At 42.9% G+C, this 15,960-nt stretch overlaps 1 protein-coding gene across 2 annotated transcripts; it reads right to left on the bottom strand.

Annotated features, from left to right (window-relative positions):
- Positions 1 to 15,487, bottom strand: LOC119914254 (metal transporter CNNM3). Of its 2 annotated transcripts, none has more exons than XM_038733426.1 (11): positions 14,795 to 15,487; positions 14,367 to 14,701; positions 14,111 to 14,287; positions 11,765 to 11,922; positions 10,333 to 10,476; positions 10,097 to 10,255; positions 9,740 to 9,909; positions 8,480 to 8,576; positions 7,741 to 7,871; positions 6,989 to 7,115; positions 1 to 4,120 (listed from the first exon to the last, which is right to left on the bottom strand). In XM_038733426.1, exons 1-11 carry the CDS (start codon positions 15,485 to 15,487, stop codon positions 4,071 to 4,073), a joined length of 2,241 nt encoding a protein of 746 aa, XP_038589354.1. In that variant the 3' UTR covers positions 1 to 4,070. The 2 variants fall into 2 exon arrangements, with proteins under 2 accessions (XP_038589354.1, XP_038589356.1); XM_038733428.1 differs by lacking the exon at positions 1 to 4,120 and adding an exon at positions 4,146 to 6,776.
- Between the last annotated feature and the right edge of the window lie 473 nt (positions 15,488 to 15,960).

Genomic DNA, 15,960 nt, shown 5'->3' with positions numbered 1-15,960 from the left:
CACATTTTGAATAGGATTGAGTTTATTTCCTAAGAAACTTGATTATTGAAAGTGTTAAATGCAATGGAGTCTCAATACACCCAAAACCGGCAGCATACCCTAAAATAATAATAATAATAATAATAATAACAAAATTGAGAGTTTCTATACAAATGTAACCTGGACAGAAAGAGTAATTGACTTAACAGTTTAGTCCTCAATAACTCTTGTAGTAACAGTGTTGCTGTACCTGAAAACTGAGACCAATTACCTAAAAAACTACATCCTGGAATTATACTCTAAGCAGTCATATATTAATACACAGTTCTCCACATCACCCCCAACCAGCATCTATCTCAATCAGTATAAGTAGCACAAAGTAATGATTATCTTTTTACATTCAGTCTTCCGATACCAAAGAAATGAAGTTTCAAAGTAAAAAGTAAACAGCTGAAAAATATTTACTCAGAATCAAAAACGTCTCCTGGAATATGGCAAAATCAAACACACAAGTGGAATCCAAATGCAAAGAGACAGAAACGGTGCTAATGTGCGAACGCAGCTGGCGCAGAGCCGACTCCCACGCAACCTCGCTGCTGCTGCGTCAATGTTCAGCTCGGATTTCTTTACTTTAATGCAGTACTCACATACCCTTGTGTATATATGCTGAGAGAGTGTAACTGTTTGGAGGAAATCCCCCTGTGCTGCGACTACACTGAAGGTTACGGGTAGAGCTTAGGTTATGGTTTAGATGAGTTAATGGTTAGAGCTTGGATTAGGTCATGGTTAGGGTTTAGATAAGGTTATGGACGGGGTCAGATTAGGTCATGGTTAGGGGTCGGATAACTTCCTCTACCACCTTCTTGCCTTCTTCACAGTTCTGTAACTATCTGAAACCCGCCATCCAACATTCACACCCACTTCAGTCAGCTCTTTAAAGCTCCTTTTCCTATTTATGTGTGAACCACTAAAGTGCAACGTAGTGAATGCAGGAAAGGCTGTCCGATAGCCTCCACCGTTATCCCCCGTTTCCGTTTGTCCTCAACATTTTAAACTTTTTTGTAGTCGCACTACAAAAGGAGTCGCTTTCTAACCAGTATGCATAGGAGGAATGATCACAGCGACTTTCTCAACGTACATTTGGGCGCGTGAGTATTACATTAAAATAAAACTTGGAGAATCCAAACCTGACCACTGTTTTGTTGTGGAGAGATTCTGCCTCGCCCTTTTCCTCCTAATCATTATAATATATTAATGTACAAACACAGGGAGCACAAGGGGGGTAGTTTAGATAATTTCTGACATATTTCACACGTTTACACACATGCAAGAATGACTGACGGATGCTTAAAATGCATGTTATGGTATCAACATACACATATGGGAGTTAAGAGGAAGGCTGGATGCTTGCTTGCTGACATGTATTAGTGAAATACTGTATGTCTCACACACACAAACACACACATTCATAGACAGATAAAAACAGACAGATGTGAACATGTACTGGAATGTGAACAGGACTCAAATATATCAGACAGGATAACAAACAAGGTGCTTTAAGATTTGTAGGAAACATGAATCTCCTTGGACGAATAAAGGGATGTTTACAGCTGAATCTGACCACATGCTGATTTACTGTTAATCTGAATTCCTGTGCCAGGGTTTAAATTACATGAGATGAAGTGCAGGCTTCAGAATAATAGCGCCCTCTGCTGGACCACAGATTCTCCGATGCCTTGCTTAATGTGTTTGTCTTGGGGCTCCCCTCAAATATCAAAGCGCATCAACCTGGGTCGACACGACTCGTCACACAATCAACGTCTTTTTAGAAGCACCGCCACGTTTACATTTAAGGAAAAGTCTGGTGATATTCTAGATTTTTCTCAATGTCAACAAATCCTAAAAAGCTTCACTGAACGCCGCAGAGCTCGCCGCTGAAAATAGTCCCTAACAAATGCACAATTGTAAAATGTATTTGTGAGGTGTTAAATATTTACGTCTTCAGCAGGAGTCACTGACAGAGTACGTTGTTGGTTTTGTTTTGTTTTTATAGGATTTATTAACAACGTTGTAGAATATCTCCAGCTTTATCCTTAATCTATCCCAGGATAGGAACATGGAGCTGCAAGGAACTTTATTAACTAATACTCTCCCTCATTTTTTTTTCTTCTGATTTGCTATTCTGTCTATAAAAAGGTAAGAATATAGTGACAAAATACCAAAACAATAATCACTATTTCTTAAAGCCCAAAGTGACGTCTGTGACAAACAATCCAAGACCCAAAGATGTATTCAGATTACGATGATCTAAAGTAGCTGGAACCTGCACATGTTTTGGCATTTTCGCTTGAAAAATGACTTTTAGGATCGATTGATGATCAAAATCATCGTTAGATTTCCTGGTGATCAATTACAGTAATTAGACTATACAGTAGGACTGGGTTAGTGTAGTGCTGCTATCTGAGTTTTGGTATCGAAAAAGGTTTTTAAATATCTTTTAATACTTTGAGACATATAAACATGTGCAACAAACAATTATTTTATTATCAATTAATCTGCTGGTTATTTGATATTTGATAAATAGCTGTGGCAATAAAAATGTCAGAAATGCTTGTTTCATCTAACCATCAAAATACAGAACTAAATATAGTCTAAAAAAAGAACATCGCCCGAATAAATACAGTCTAAAATCCTTAAAATAACTGAAACAATCAGGGATTATCTCATATAAAAAAAACACTAAATTATGAATCTGACCAGATTGATGCCATCTGATGAGTTGGCACCAAAAACAACAGCACTGAGGTTTCATACACAGCCCTGCTGACCAATCATCTCCGTCAGTCCTGCCTCTCGCCTGAAGGTCGGTTTCGCTGCAGAGTCAAACTACACACTTCAATGAAGCTCATTCTGAGATACTGTTTGGCAAAAAATACACAACCTGAAACACGATAAGGCCAATTTATACTTCTGCGACAAGTCTACGCCGTCGTGAGCATTTACACTTGTGCGTTGGTGTTTTGGGCTGCTACAATGGCGGCATTTTGGGGGAGATGCGCGCCAGGCTACGGCGTAGAATCGGCGCAGAAGTATAAATTGGCCTTTAAAATACAACTAGGGCTGCGACGGAAAATTATTTTCATTAGTCTGGAGATTATTTTCTCTGTTAATCATTTGATCTATTAAAATTTCCAATCACATTTGTCTTAAAGCCCAAGATGACATCTTCAAATATCTTGTTTTGCCTGACAGACAGTCCAAAACCCAAAGATATTCAGTTTATTATCACGCAAGACAAAGTTTTTCTGCATGAAAAATGACTAAAAGATTAATTAATTATCAAAATACTCACTCTCTGTTAGCACGGACAGTTTAATGCTTTTAATTTTTGAACTTTGCATCACGTCCTGGGCCACTCTGGAAGACCTTTACGCAACACTTCTTTTAACTTGAAGATTTAAAGTATAAACTAACCATCAGCCATTGAAAGCTCAAAGATGAAATCATTTTTTTGGTTACACACACGCGAGCAAACGCACCTCTACGTCTGGCTGCAGTGTTGTGTGTGGGTTTAAAATCCGGACGTACCTTAACGGCTTCATACTATCAACAGGGCACACATTTAATGTGCAAATCTGCTTTTAGCCAACTTGTGTGTTTTTAGTGTCTCAAACGGACGGATTCTTCAGTACACACACACACACACACACACACACACACACACAAACGTAAGCTTTGGCACCCAGACAGGCAAAAGTGAGGAATGGCAATGCAGCGCTTGGTACGAAAGGCTAAACCTGGAAGGAAGGCACCGCCAAATTAAAATAAAATGTATTTATATATTATATATACACCCATATAGTCTATAGTGTATAAAAAAAACATAAGATAATAAATGCAATAAAAAGCACATACATGAATCGGGATGGAGATGAGAAGTGTGAGCGGCGAATCTTCAGATAAAAATCACTCCAGTCTTGTCCAATAACTACGTTCCAGCCATAGATGATTCATCAGTAAAAAACAAACAACAAACTAAAATCTCTACGTGGTTGAAGGAGGTCTTTAACAGCGGGGCAGACAGAACCGCGTTACCCATGAGACTCGTCTTCTGTGGAGGTCTCCTGCGTTCTACTGCCACCTGTGGAACCCGACCAATGAGAGGAGAGCGGGGCGTGAGTGAGGGGTGATGACATCACGCCGAGGCAAACCACACACAGAGGGCGTTAAAGCGACGGAGGGGAGGGAATATAGACGGGAGGGGAGGACACAACGGCTGACATGCTGACAAGGAAAGACGACACAAAGGAGACGAAGAAGCGCCGGAGTTTAAGGAACAGAAGAAGAAGTCGTTCTTGTTGCGAAGAGAAACCAGAACTTCCACCACAAGCACAAAGAGTTCATTCAAAACCCCATTTCAAAGATCCAGAGCCGTTCTCAGCAGTAGTTTATGACTCGCTTCATACGTCTAATATCGCTCTTTATAGGGAATGTGAAGGTACCTCACGCAGTGTTGCATGTTGGGACGGGGGGCGCCGTGTTATAGAGAGGTCATATTCTGCTTTTTGGCTTTTTCCCCTCTCCTTTAGAGTGTTTTATATATATGTATGTATGTAATAGGTTTGCAAAGTGAAAAAGCCCAAAGGCTCAACTGTTTCTGCGTCACTTTGTAACACGCGGCATATTGCTCGCCTAGCGGCTAGCGTGGCACGCCCACAAAAACACCGGTGGAGAAACACACTGAGCTGCAGCCACACACAGTGACAAGACGTCCGCCTGACAGAAGAGGCGAGTTCACGAGCGAGTCGCGTGTCGGACGACTGAACGCTGCAGAAGTTTTTAACCAGCAGAGAGCCAGGTTACGACGACAGAAGTACCCGTGCTGTTAAAGCTGTAGTTTTTTTTCTGTGCTCACAAAGTAATTGTTGTTTAACTTCACAAAAGGTTTTAATGTGTTGCTGTAGAGCAGCAGATTAATCTGAGAATATAGAAAGTGAACTCCAGGAACACCGGTGAGAGAAGCTAGTGGAGCAGAGGCTAGACAGGAAGTGACTTTGACACGAATTTGGCTCTCTGGACTTCCAGTAAGGAAACATCTGTGTTGTTAAACCAACGTCATATCATGGGGTGGCGCATAGCAAGACCCTTTAAAGGAAATCTGCCTGGTCATGTCACACATTTTAAGCTTTCCACGTGTCATTTTCACACTGTTTTGTCCCCACACTACACCGCACCACAAAGGAGGTTACCATATCTGCAGCTGCAGGGTCGACCAGCAAACACTCACTGACATAGATTTCGGCACAAATGGAAAACTAGAGTCCTTTGGGTTAAAATACCGTAAAGCTTCAATTAATGGCCCAAATAGTCCTGGCCTGGAACACATTTTGAGAAATAAACGCAGGTCTCCATTAAACGCCTGGTCTGTTTTTTATATTACTTCTTTGGATGTATAAAACCTCTTAAACCCCGTGGGGTTTAGCTGCTTCTAAGCTGCCTAGATCGTTAATACAAATATTAATGTTTAAACGTGTGATCAATATGTCAGTATGAACATGCTGCACATCGTTGGATGGGTTAGATTCTCCACAATTCAACAGTTCAGTTCATTTAACGGAAACAACGAGCCCTAAAGTCTAATTCTTAAAGATTTACCAGTTTAACCTGCCTGGCTACAAGATATGAAAAGGAAAAAGTGCCGACTCCCGTTACCTGTGAAGCGCTCGTTAAGTTCGTTATGTGTCCGTTTCTTCATTATTTATAATCCTTTAGTCTGTAAGAGTTCACCAATCAAAAGAATCAAAACAGCTTTTAATAAAAATTAATCCAAGTTGTGAATCCTGACATGTGAAGTCCGTCGCTCTCTGTCTGCTAACTTCTGCCACACTTCTCTCATCCTGCACCCTGTTGTTGTTTTCCTTACATTGGTGCCCACAAAATAAAAGCACAGAAGCAGTCTGTCGGAGCCAGATCAAACTAATTACTGTATTTTACATTATTTGATCATTTTTATACAATATAACATTTTAAATAAATAAACTGTTTCATAGAAGCCTATTTCAGTTTTGTGTGAAAGGAATTAAAGGCCTGTCCCAAATATAGGAAGGGTCAATTCAGTGATTTTAGCAAATAAAAGCCCGGGCTATTTAAAGGTAACTGCGTCACTTAACTTTCGTAACTTACACAACCTACGTAACTTAACTACAAACAAAAATCAATGTCGTTTCTGAAGTCTTCGCCCTCCATCCACCTCCTTACTCTGACATTTGTGTTTACATCCAGTTGGCGTGAAGTGGCACAATATAAGTCAGGCTACATGGCGTGAAATGACACGCAAAAAGCAAAGTATGCGTTGAAACACCACGTGAGAAATTGTCGTGTTCTAGATACCAGACTGGTTTAACAAGCCGGCTAATTGAGGCTGTTTCTCGTCCCTTTTGCGCCGTCTCGTCACTGTATTTTAATATGCTCGAGGGGAAGGGACAGGGTGAATTAGATCAGGCGTGTTAGAGACGGAGCAGATCTGTGGGAGTCTACCTACCCGAACAGAGAGAGGTGAGATGGTTTTCAGAGAAAAGCAGAAACAAGGAATGCAAGAATGAATGATGGATGGAGGAACAGAGGTTACGAAACCTCACAAACAAACACACACACACATCTGTCTTCTCCTTGGTGTGTGTGTGTGTGTGTGTGTGTGTGTGTGCTGTATGAACAGGCTGCATTTCATTTACCTCATGCAAATAAATACTAACAGTAGTTTTCAATGGTGTCAAAGAATGAAAAGTTTACAGGGAACTCTGGACGGGCAGAGGAGAGAGGAGACACGGAGGCACGCAAGGAGGGAAAAGAAAGAGAAGATTATTTTAGTTCAGCTGCAGTCAAACAGATAAGCAATACTACAAAGACGTATTTTAAAGCCGTGTTCAGAAGAGTTTCAATAAATGTTAGCGTTGAGGATCCACGGGGCAGCGGGCCCCGGAGGTCAGACAGCGATTTACAGCAAAGCTACCTTGTGTGGTGTTCCTGTCGTTGAGCAGCTTGGTCTGACTGTTGGGCAGGATCTTAATCTCAGGAGGATCTGGACTCTGGCCGACCCGCGACGCCATGAGCGCGTTCAAATACTGGAGACGTGTCACCTGCAAAAACACAAGTGACAACAAGTCTTAAGTTAAGATAGGAAGAGGATAAGATTTCTCCCAATTTGGCATTACAGAACAAATTCTAACTAACTTTAGGACCAACCAGAAACAGTTATCGCTCTCGTCAAAGCCACCAGACTCCCTTGAAAAAAGTAGTAATTTTACCTCTACCGCTGCGGTAGAACTGCAACTCCCGTGCTCTGCAAAGTGAAATTATGTTTTTTTTGTCAAGGGAGTCTGGTGGCTTTGACGAGAGCGATGTAGCGACTGTTTCTGGTTAAGCAAGAAGATATAATATATATATATATATAGTTATATGTTGTCCATTGCTCTTTTGCAAATAAAGAAGAAGAGATAAAATAGTTGAAGAGATTTGTAATCATCAGAGCACGGGATGTCTTTAGTCACCAAAGCGGTATATTTGCCCTCCGCGGTACCTGTTGCTTACAGAGTGACGCGTATAAAATATATTCTCATGTGCATCAGCCTAGTGTAACGTCTTGGAGTCTGATATCCAGTTCAAATAATGCGTTCATGTGCCGGGCTTTGGTCGGAAGCAGTCCCAAGATCACACACACAAACACACACACACACACACACACACACACACACACACACACACCCGAATGAGCTGCAGGTCTGTGAGCGCTCGGACGGTGTAGTCGGGACAATAGCTGGACGAGCTTGTAGCTTCTGCTGAGTCAAAGGGATCCCTGGGAGAGTGACGCTGGGTCGACACTGGAGACTGGTGCACTGTAATCACACACACAGCACAAGAGCAGTCAGCACAATATCTGCAGACGTCTTCTTTTTATAGCCACGTGGTGACTCATAAAAACCTGAGTTATGTAAACACAGAGGAATTCTGCTTCATCATTCATTTTAAACAACTGTATGCTTCCTGTTATGACTGCACAACAAAGTAAGGGGAAGTTCAACCTCTTTTTTTTTTTGTCTATGTGACTGATTGGGACACATTTTTAAGTGGTCCAGTACTGAGCGTTGCAGTCAGCAGCAGGGAAACAGGGCTGCAACGTAATCCTTCCCATCGAAGTAGTAAGATCCTTTTTTGGTTTACCACAAACAGTTGTTGTATTGTTCTCATCAAAGCCACCAGACTCCACTGACAAAAACTGTCATTTTACCTCTCTGGTCTACCGCTGCCTCGATCGGCAAGTTTATTTGTGTTGTTGTGTGACTTTGAAAACACCAAATTCACACAATATATCAAAAAAAAAAAACCCCCCCACAAAAGTCACACAATAACACAAACACACAAGCCGGCTGAGGCAGCTGTAGATCTCAATGCAAAATGTGTTTGAAAGTTGAGGACCGCTTCTTCCTGCTGTTCGTGATCTCACCTGAAGATGGCAGCGTTAGAGCAGACACGCCGTAGTATGTGAAAGCCCCATTCTCAAACTTCAGCCCCTCTTTACCGATCTCCACCTCCACACGACCCTGACAACAAACAAACAGGAAGCATGTGGACCGTCAGGCCAAACTCTCGCTTTGTGCTTCTTGAATTTTGGAAACTATGAACACAAACATGTATTTCTTTTCTTGAGAATGTGTTTTGCCCACATTTTTCTCCACACACTGCAGTTATTTGTTATCATGAAAATAAATAAGATTCATAAAAACACAAGTTATATTTATAGCTGATTCGTGCGATTTGTTCCCTCCTTTTGAAACACATAGAAGTCTGCTATTATAACAACACGCTGACCTTTCATGTGATAAAGTTTTACTGAGATTTATGTTATTTTTTGTGTTAACTTTGCGATCAGACTCTTAAAAGGACAAGTTCACCCCATTAGTAGCTCAGGTTGAACGCAAAAACAGGCAATCAAGCGCTGTCAAGCCCACGCCAAACCACCAGGCGGCGATTTGACCCTAACTGTAAAGCCAAGTTGGCCAATCAGAGCCTAATAAAATCATAAACAAAGCAGGCAGTGGTGCACATACACAGCAGATAACTGTGCACACTCTCACGTTAAAAAGCAGAAAATTCTGGTTTCACTGTCTACACGACAACACTGCAACCCGAGTGTCTTAAAATCATCACCCTGGCAGGAGTTTTTATAAAAATGTTTGGTTTTGGAGACCTGATGAACAGTGAACCGTGTGGATGAACAGCCAAACCACGTACAAAAAGTCCTTATTGTCCTTACTGTTACCTTTTGAACCATTTATCTTCTCATCTAACTCTGCGCAAGAAAGTGAATAAGAATTATTTCCCAAAATGTCGAGCCGTTCCTTTAAATGATTTTCTTAAAACGTGCAGATGTTGAACCTGCAGGGTTAACCTACAGGGACGGAGAGGCCGAATGAAATTAACTTCTGCTTTAAATCTGAGACTTCAGCGTCTTTTCTTTCAGTGTGAACACACACATACATTATATAAAGATTTACAGAACCGTGTTTACTTTAAAGATGAAAATGTTAAAAATCTGGAAACTTGATCACGTTACTTTTTAAATATCACATTTTACACCTTTAAATTTCTTTCTGCTGGATTTTGTTAAAAGTCTCACAGCAGTCTGTTTCTCCCCTTACCTGAAAAGTTGGGAGAGAAATTGTTTGTCTTGCCGAAGCAGACGCGTCTGAACATGAGCGCATACCTGCAGCAGCAGGATGAAATAGTCCACCGGGTGGTTTCGTGTGTAGAGATAGTGCCCCGCGCTCAGCCGGTTGTTTGGGTCAAAGTGCACTTCCTGGTTGACACTGGGGTGACGGAGCAGGTGGAACAAGACCTTCTCGGACACACGTCCGGGGCTGAAGTGCTCCACTTCTACAGGGGTCAAAAGGTCAGAGATTAACCCATCCATACCGAGCCCTAACTCCTCATCTGAATTATAATAAACAACAGAGCCATAAAATGTGTGGCGTTAAACTGTGACTAATGTAATCAGTTACAAAGGTCAACGTTTCCGTTTGGTCACATACGTTCAGGTAAAGATTCACAGATAGTCACACACCTCTGGACAGGAAGCGGTGTGTTGCCAGCAGGAGTTGTGGCGAGGTTCGGATCTTGGGTTCTCCTTCAGGTGGCTTGAAAAGAGAAAACTCCTCGTGGACGCTGCGAGGCTCCAGAGGTATCTCCAGCGGCGCGAGGGGACGCTTCACTTTCCGGTCCACTACAGGAGGAGAGGGAAGGTTTTAATAAAAGATGGTCAGAGGCTAAAGCAATAACGCAACGTTCACAGAGACTTACAGTAGCCGTCAGACTCATCCAGGATCTCTGACTTGATGATCTCCTCGATGACATCCTCTAAGGTGACCAATCCCAGCACCTCGTAGAAAGGATCTCCCTCTCCCTCGTTGTTCACCTTCTGGACGATGGCCATGTGGGAGTTGCCTGATAAAAGGGGAAGGATCAGTTCACCCAAATTACCAAAACAAATTATAATAATTTCCCTTATCCTTTGGTGGTAGATTTGCAGCTTGTCTTGGTTTTACTTAGTCAGGTTTTGAGATTTCTGTGTCCACTCATATACAGAGGAATGTGTTTTAATTTGTAAATATTAAGCAGCAATATCTCAGAAAGACAGTCTTGGTTCCTCTGTCAGGTTTCCAAACTGTGTCATCCCTTCAATTTGAAGTTAAAGGGGCGGTGCGGTGGGAGAAACACGAGGCAAATATACTGCCTCGGGTCACAAATATTACTCTTCTAGAAGTCACAACTCTGGCAAATCTTAGCACGCAGACATACTTTTAGATTCACTGGCACTTACTCATTCAGAGGATATCATCATTTACAATGTCCATTGTTAATAAATGCACAAAAATCTTTGAAATCATAAAACAAAGTCGCCCAACATGACTGCAGAACTTGCCTTAGAATAATCATGATTTTAAGTTTTCTCCAGTAACATAGTAATCCAGTGACAGTCAGCTGTACATCCATAGATACGCTGCAAACAGGAGCTGCTGACAGATAATTCGGCTTCTTTTGATGGGGCCAATTTGCCAAATTCTAAACAAATATAGGCTAAAAAAACAAGGGTTAAGTTGTAGCCCACAGCTAACTCATGGCAACATGGGGTATCGAGGGAACACAGTGTCAAACTTTGGATAATCAGCAGACCTCGCAGTTTTCACTGGAACTATTTTCTACCGAGGAAATATTTAATTTAATTAATTAGACCTGTATAATTAATAAAATATAATTGATAAAACATATTTAAGACTTTTAGGACCTTCTAGAACTTTTCAGGACCTGCGGATACCCTGGTCAAAAACATTATGGCAAAAGAGCCTCAGCTATATGGCTGCAACTAACGATTATTTTCATAATCAACTACTAATTTTATCGATTAACTGATCAGTTGTTTGGTTTATAAAATGTCAGAAAATGGTGAAAAATGTCGATCAGTATTTCCCAAAGCCCAGCATGACGTCCTCAACACAAAGATATTCAGTTTAATCTCATGGAGGAGGACAGAAACCAGAAAATATTCACATTTAAGAAGCTGGAATCAGAGAAATTTTACTTTTCTTTCTTAATAAAATGACTCAAACTGATTAATCGATTATCAAAATAGTTGGCGATCTATTTAACAGTCGACGCTCAGCTCTACTTTGCTATAATATTTTGTGTGCATTTCTTTGTACGATTTACTGTCCGTTGACGAGCGTGAGCCCACCTTTCTTGAACTCCTCCAGCATGGCGTCCAGTTTGGTGTCGTTGAAGACGTAGTGCAGCGGGTGATTGTAGAACTTGGTGATGGTCGTCATAGGGGTGCAGTCGTCCGGGTCCACCAGAGCCAGGTCTTTCACGTACAGGATCTCCACGATGTTGGCCCTGGAAAAACATACGTTGAGGGTCGGACACGTGAGCTGCCACGATGTAGGGAAACCAAACACCGAAGCCGCTGGTGAAGGTTTGTTGACAGTGAGAACGTGAAGCGGTCTGTGCACCACGTGTGCGCCAGCATGTACTTCTGTTATGAGTTCTTACGGGTCACCAACCAAGACAAGGGAATCCAAGGAGGTTTAAACAATAACAGGTTTGTTCTTGTTATTATGAGAAGTTCAAACATTTAACTGCTCGCTGTTGTTGGGGGAAGGGGGGGGGGGGGGGGGGGGATTTGTAGAGCCTAAATAATTAGTTGACTAAACGATTAGTTATTGACAGCAAATTAAGTAATTAATTAATTGTTTAAGCCATTTTAAAAAAAGAAAAGTACCAATATCAGCTTCCCACTTGTGAATATTAGCTGGCAAACCTACAGTTAGCTGAAAATTTGAGTCAGATTGTTTTGGGAGTGGAATGGACATTGTTGTTGTTGTTATTTACAAGCACCTTTTTAATAATGGGGGCGGCAGTAGCACAGGCCGTAAGTAACTATTTACCATTACTTTTCTGTTAATACTGTAAAATGCATTATATTTACTTTATTATTACCTTTTATTTACAGTATATTTACTGTAAAATAGTTTAAATTCAGATTTGTATATTTAGTTATTTTTTCTACTTACCTACTTTCTCTTATTATTATTATTATTTATATTCCTTAACAATACCTTGATGTGCAAAGTGAGCAATTGTAACAAAGAATTTACCTTCAAGGGATCAATGAAGAATTTCTGATACTGATTCTAAAGGACTTTGCTTGGAAACCGGTTCGAGTCCAGATCAGACCAGATATCCGGAGTGTGGACTGGAAGCTGGAGAGGTGCCAGTTCACCTCCTGGGCACTGCCGAAGGCAGCCTTGAGCAAGCCCCTAACAGCTCGGGGCGCCGCACTACGTTGGCAGCCTCCTCGCTCTGACCACGTGTATGTTTGTGTATTTCAGACATGCTAGATTAATAAAGTACGTCTTCTTCTAATGTAGCTCAATGAGGTTCGCCAGTTTATCCAATGTTGTGTCATTTTAAAAAGTTTGTGTAAAATACTAATGTGATCAGATAAAGGCAGTAAAAAGCACAATAATTTCCTCTCAAATGAATGAATAATTTGCATAATATGGTAATACAAGTACAAGTATAGTAGATGTACTTAGTTACTTTCCACCACTGATTTGAGTGTGACACATGTTGCTCTCAGCGGCACAGCAATACCAATCTGCAGCTGATCGGCTGATACAAGAACTCAAGGCCATCATGGATTACGTTCTCAGGACGTCCTGGAATCGTTGGTTCCTCGTGTCCGAACAGACAAAGTTTGCTGCACCTTCATCAGAAGTCACTGAAGCTGACTTGACTTTATTTCTTACAGACATGAATCTTGGTCAGCGTCTTTGTTTATAAAATTGTATTTTGCCTGATCCAGCAAACTAAGAGGCTTGTGTGCATATGTGTCATTTAGACTGGGGACACTGGGGACATGTCCCCACCACGTTTTAGAAAGCATTTGCTAAATTAACTATGAGAAAGATTTACTTACACAACAGGAAAACATGAAATGCAATGAAAATATAGAAGAAACAGATCTGCCTTGTCCAAAAACAGTAACTTAGGCTAAAAAAACAAGCTACTGACTTATATTTGATAATATTTTTATACTCTGATTTGTCACCGGCCACGTGCATTTTGTTTCCCTTCATATAAATAAAAACCCCCAGACCCCCCAATCAAATATTTCTTTTAAATAGCATTGGAGTATCTTGTTGTCTTGTTCTCGTGACTCCAATATTGTGCATCCTCACGTCTCCTGGACTAAGTGTTTGGTCACACCACTAATATGAGCCCTTATAAATGTCCCCACCACTTGTGTGTGTTTATGTATGTGTAACTGCTGTCTTTTATTTGTTTGAAACTTGTCCTTCGTGTTCTTTTATGCCGCGTCGAGATTTCAGTCGCTATGAGACTCACCTGGTTAAATTAAAACATATAAATAAATCAGTACACGGGCTAATCGATCTAAAAAGTAATCCTCCCACGTCTCCTTGTCTTATCCGAGTCTCTGTTCCGCAGTTTGTTAGATCAATACTTGTTATAAATCTTTCTTTTATGTTCCCTGCGCTGACTGTTTTCATCAACAACAAACCTCTCCTCCTCGTATATGGGCACCCGAGTGTATCCGCTCTGCATGATCTCAGACATGGTGGAGAAGTCCAGGATGACCGAGCTGGGCAGCATGAAGCAGTCCTTCAGGGGGGTCAGGATGTCCTCCACGGTCTTGGTGCGCAGCATCCCGCGGCTGAACTCCTCCTTCACAAACTCACTGCACAAACAAACGGAGGACGGATGAGGCGTGGACGACAAACGTGCGGTTCTCTCTGAGGACTGTGTATTTAATTTACCTGTAAGGGTCGTTGTTGCTGGTACGGATCATCTCCATGGCTCTTTCCCTTATCCCACAGGTGCTGATGTCCCTCCTCAGCGCCAGGTCCAGGATCAGCCCCATAGGGCAGGACAGGGGGCATGTTAGGACCATACAAACCTGGGCCAGCCAGGTCAGACCAGGGGCCAGCTGGAACCCGTAACCGGAGCACAGGATGTGAGGGCCCAGCTCGGCCAGGAAGAAGATGAGGAAGCCGCTGGTGAACACGGCGGAGACGATGGAGCCCAGCGCCTGGTACAGGAGGACCCCCAGGACCGAGTGTCCCAGAGCACACAGGAACAGCAGGGCGCATGTCTGGGATGGAGAAGACACATTTTTGCTATTAAAGGAAACAGAACAGCACGACCACCTGACTCTCCTGTCCTGTGGCAGCTTTCAGAGACTCACCAAGAAGTTCCCCCTCCTCCTGATTGGCTCCAGGCGCTTGGCGGCCCGTTTCTCCTCCTCGGAACCACAGCTGTGAAGCACATAGAGCTCCACGGGGTCCAGCCACAGCAGGCTCAGGTTCACAGTCCTCAGCACCGCGCAGATCACCAGCAGGACCACTATCAGCACGGCCAGACCCCAGGGCGGGATGTAGTCTGCGGGCTGATTCTTGTCCGGGTTTATCCGCAGTCTGTCCGGGCCCGCAGATTCCCATTTGCCTCCGCTCAGCACGCACAGGTGGTGGTAGGTCTGCTCGCCAGAAATGCTCCTCTGCTGGACCTCCACCGTTAAGAGCCCGCTGTAGTCCTCATCCGGCTCGAAAGAACCGGTCACCTGGAAAGCGGACTCGTGACGGTTGGACTCCTCCGCGCACGGGTCAGGCGCATCCCCGACCGCCCCGGCGGCTCCGCCAGCTGCCCTCGCGAACGCCACCCACGGCCAGCTTCCATTCAGATCAGCCCCGAAGAGACGGATCTTGAACGTGGCTCCTTCTGGCGCCGAGAGGATCCGATCCTTCATATACACCAGACCCGTCGGATCTTCCAGTCGCAGCCCCAGAACCAGCGGGGCTTCCTGGCTGCAGGCGCCGTATCCGATCCCGCAGAACAACAATATCATCAACAAGAACCGTAGACCTGCCAAGCTGGCCACCATATTGGAATTGGTCAGCCTGGCTTAGCGCGGATCATGTGACTCAATCCCAGCAGCGGCCCCGCCCACCCGGGGGCTGAGCCAGCCAATCAAAACGAACACAAGCATGAGTGACGGTTGGATGTTCTTTGCTGCAACTGAACCGCGCGGCGGCCATTTTGGTTCCACACATGCAGGCGGCCGCTGGCGACACTCGTACATTTTGGGTCTTGATTCTGAATGTTTTGGGGGTTTTTTACCGCACCGCCCCTTCTCAAAAGCAGCGAATCGCAGTCAGTGTGTGTTCACAGCCAACAAAACACGACATAACAAGGAGGAGCCCATCTTTGTTAGATTTCATGAAAACAACCCATTCATCACTCTGGGCCTCTGTGAGATGCTAATGCAAATTTAATCACTGCACAAAACCTAAAGAGATGAACCATCTAAATGACTGGTTCACCTTTTTTCAAGTCCTTCTTCAAAACAACACTCAT

Source organism: Micropterus salmoides, unplaced genomic scaffold (assembly GCF_014851395.1).
Source record: "Micropterus salmoides isolate LMB-PRFRI ecotype aquatic unplaced genomic scaffold, ASM1485139v1 Ms_hic_scaffold_20, whole genome shotgun sequence".
In the NCBI taxonomy this organism is placed as follows: domain Eukaryota; kingdom Metazoa; phylum Chordata; class Actinopteri; order Centrarchiformes; family Centrarchidae; genus Micropterus; species Micropterus salmoides.
The sequence above is the reverse complement of the archived record's forward strand: the minus strand, read 5'-3'. Positions and strand labels throughout refer to the sequence as shown.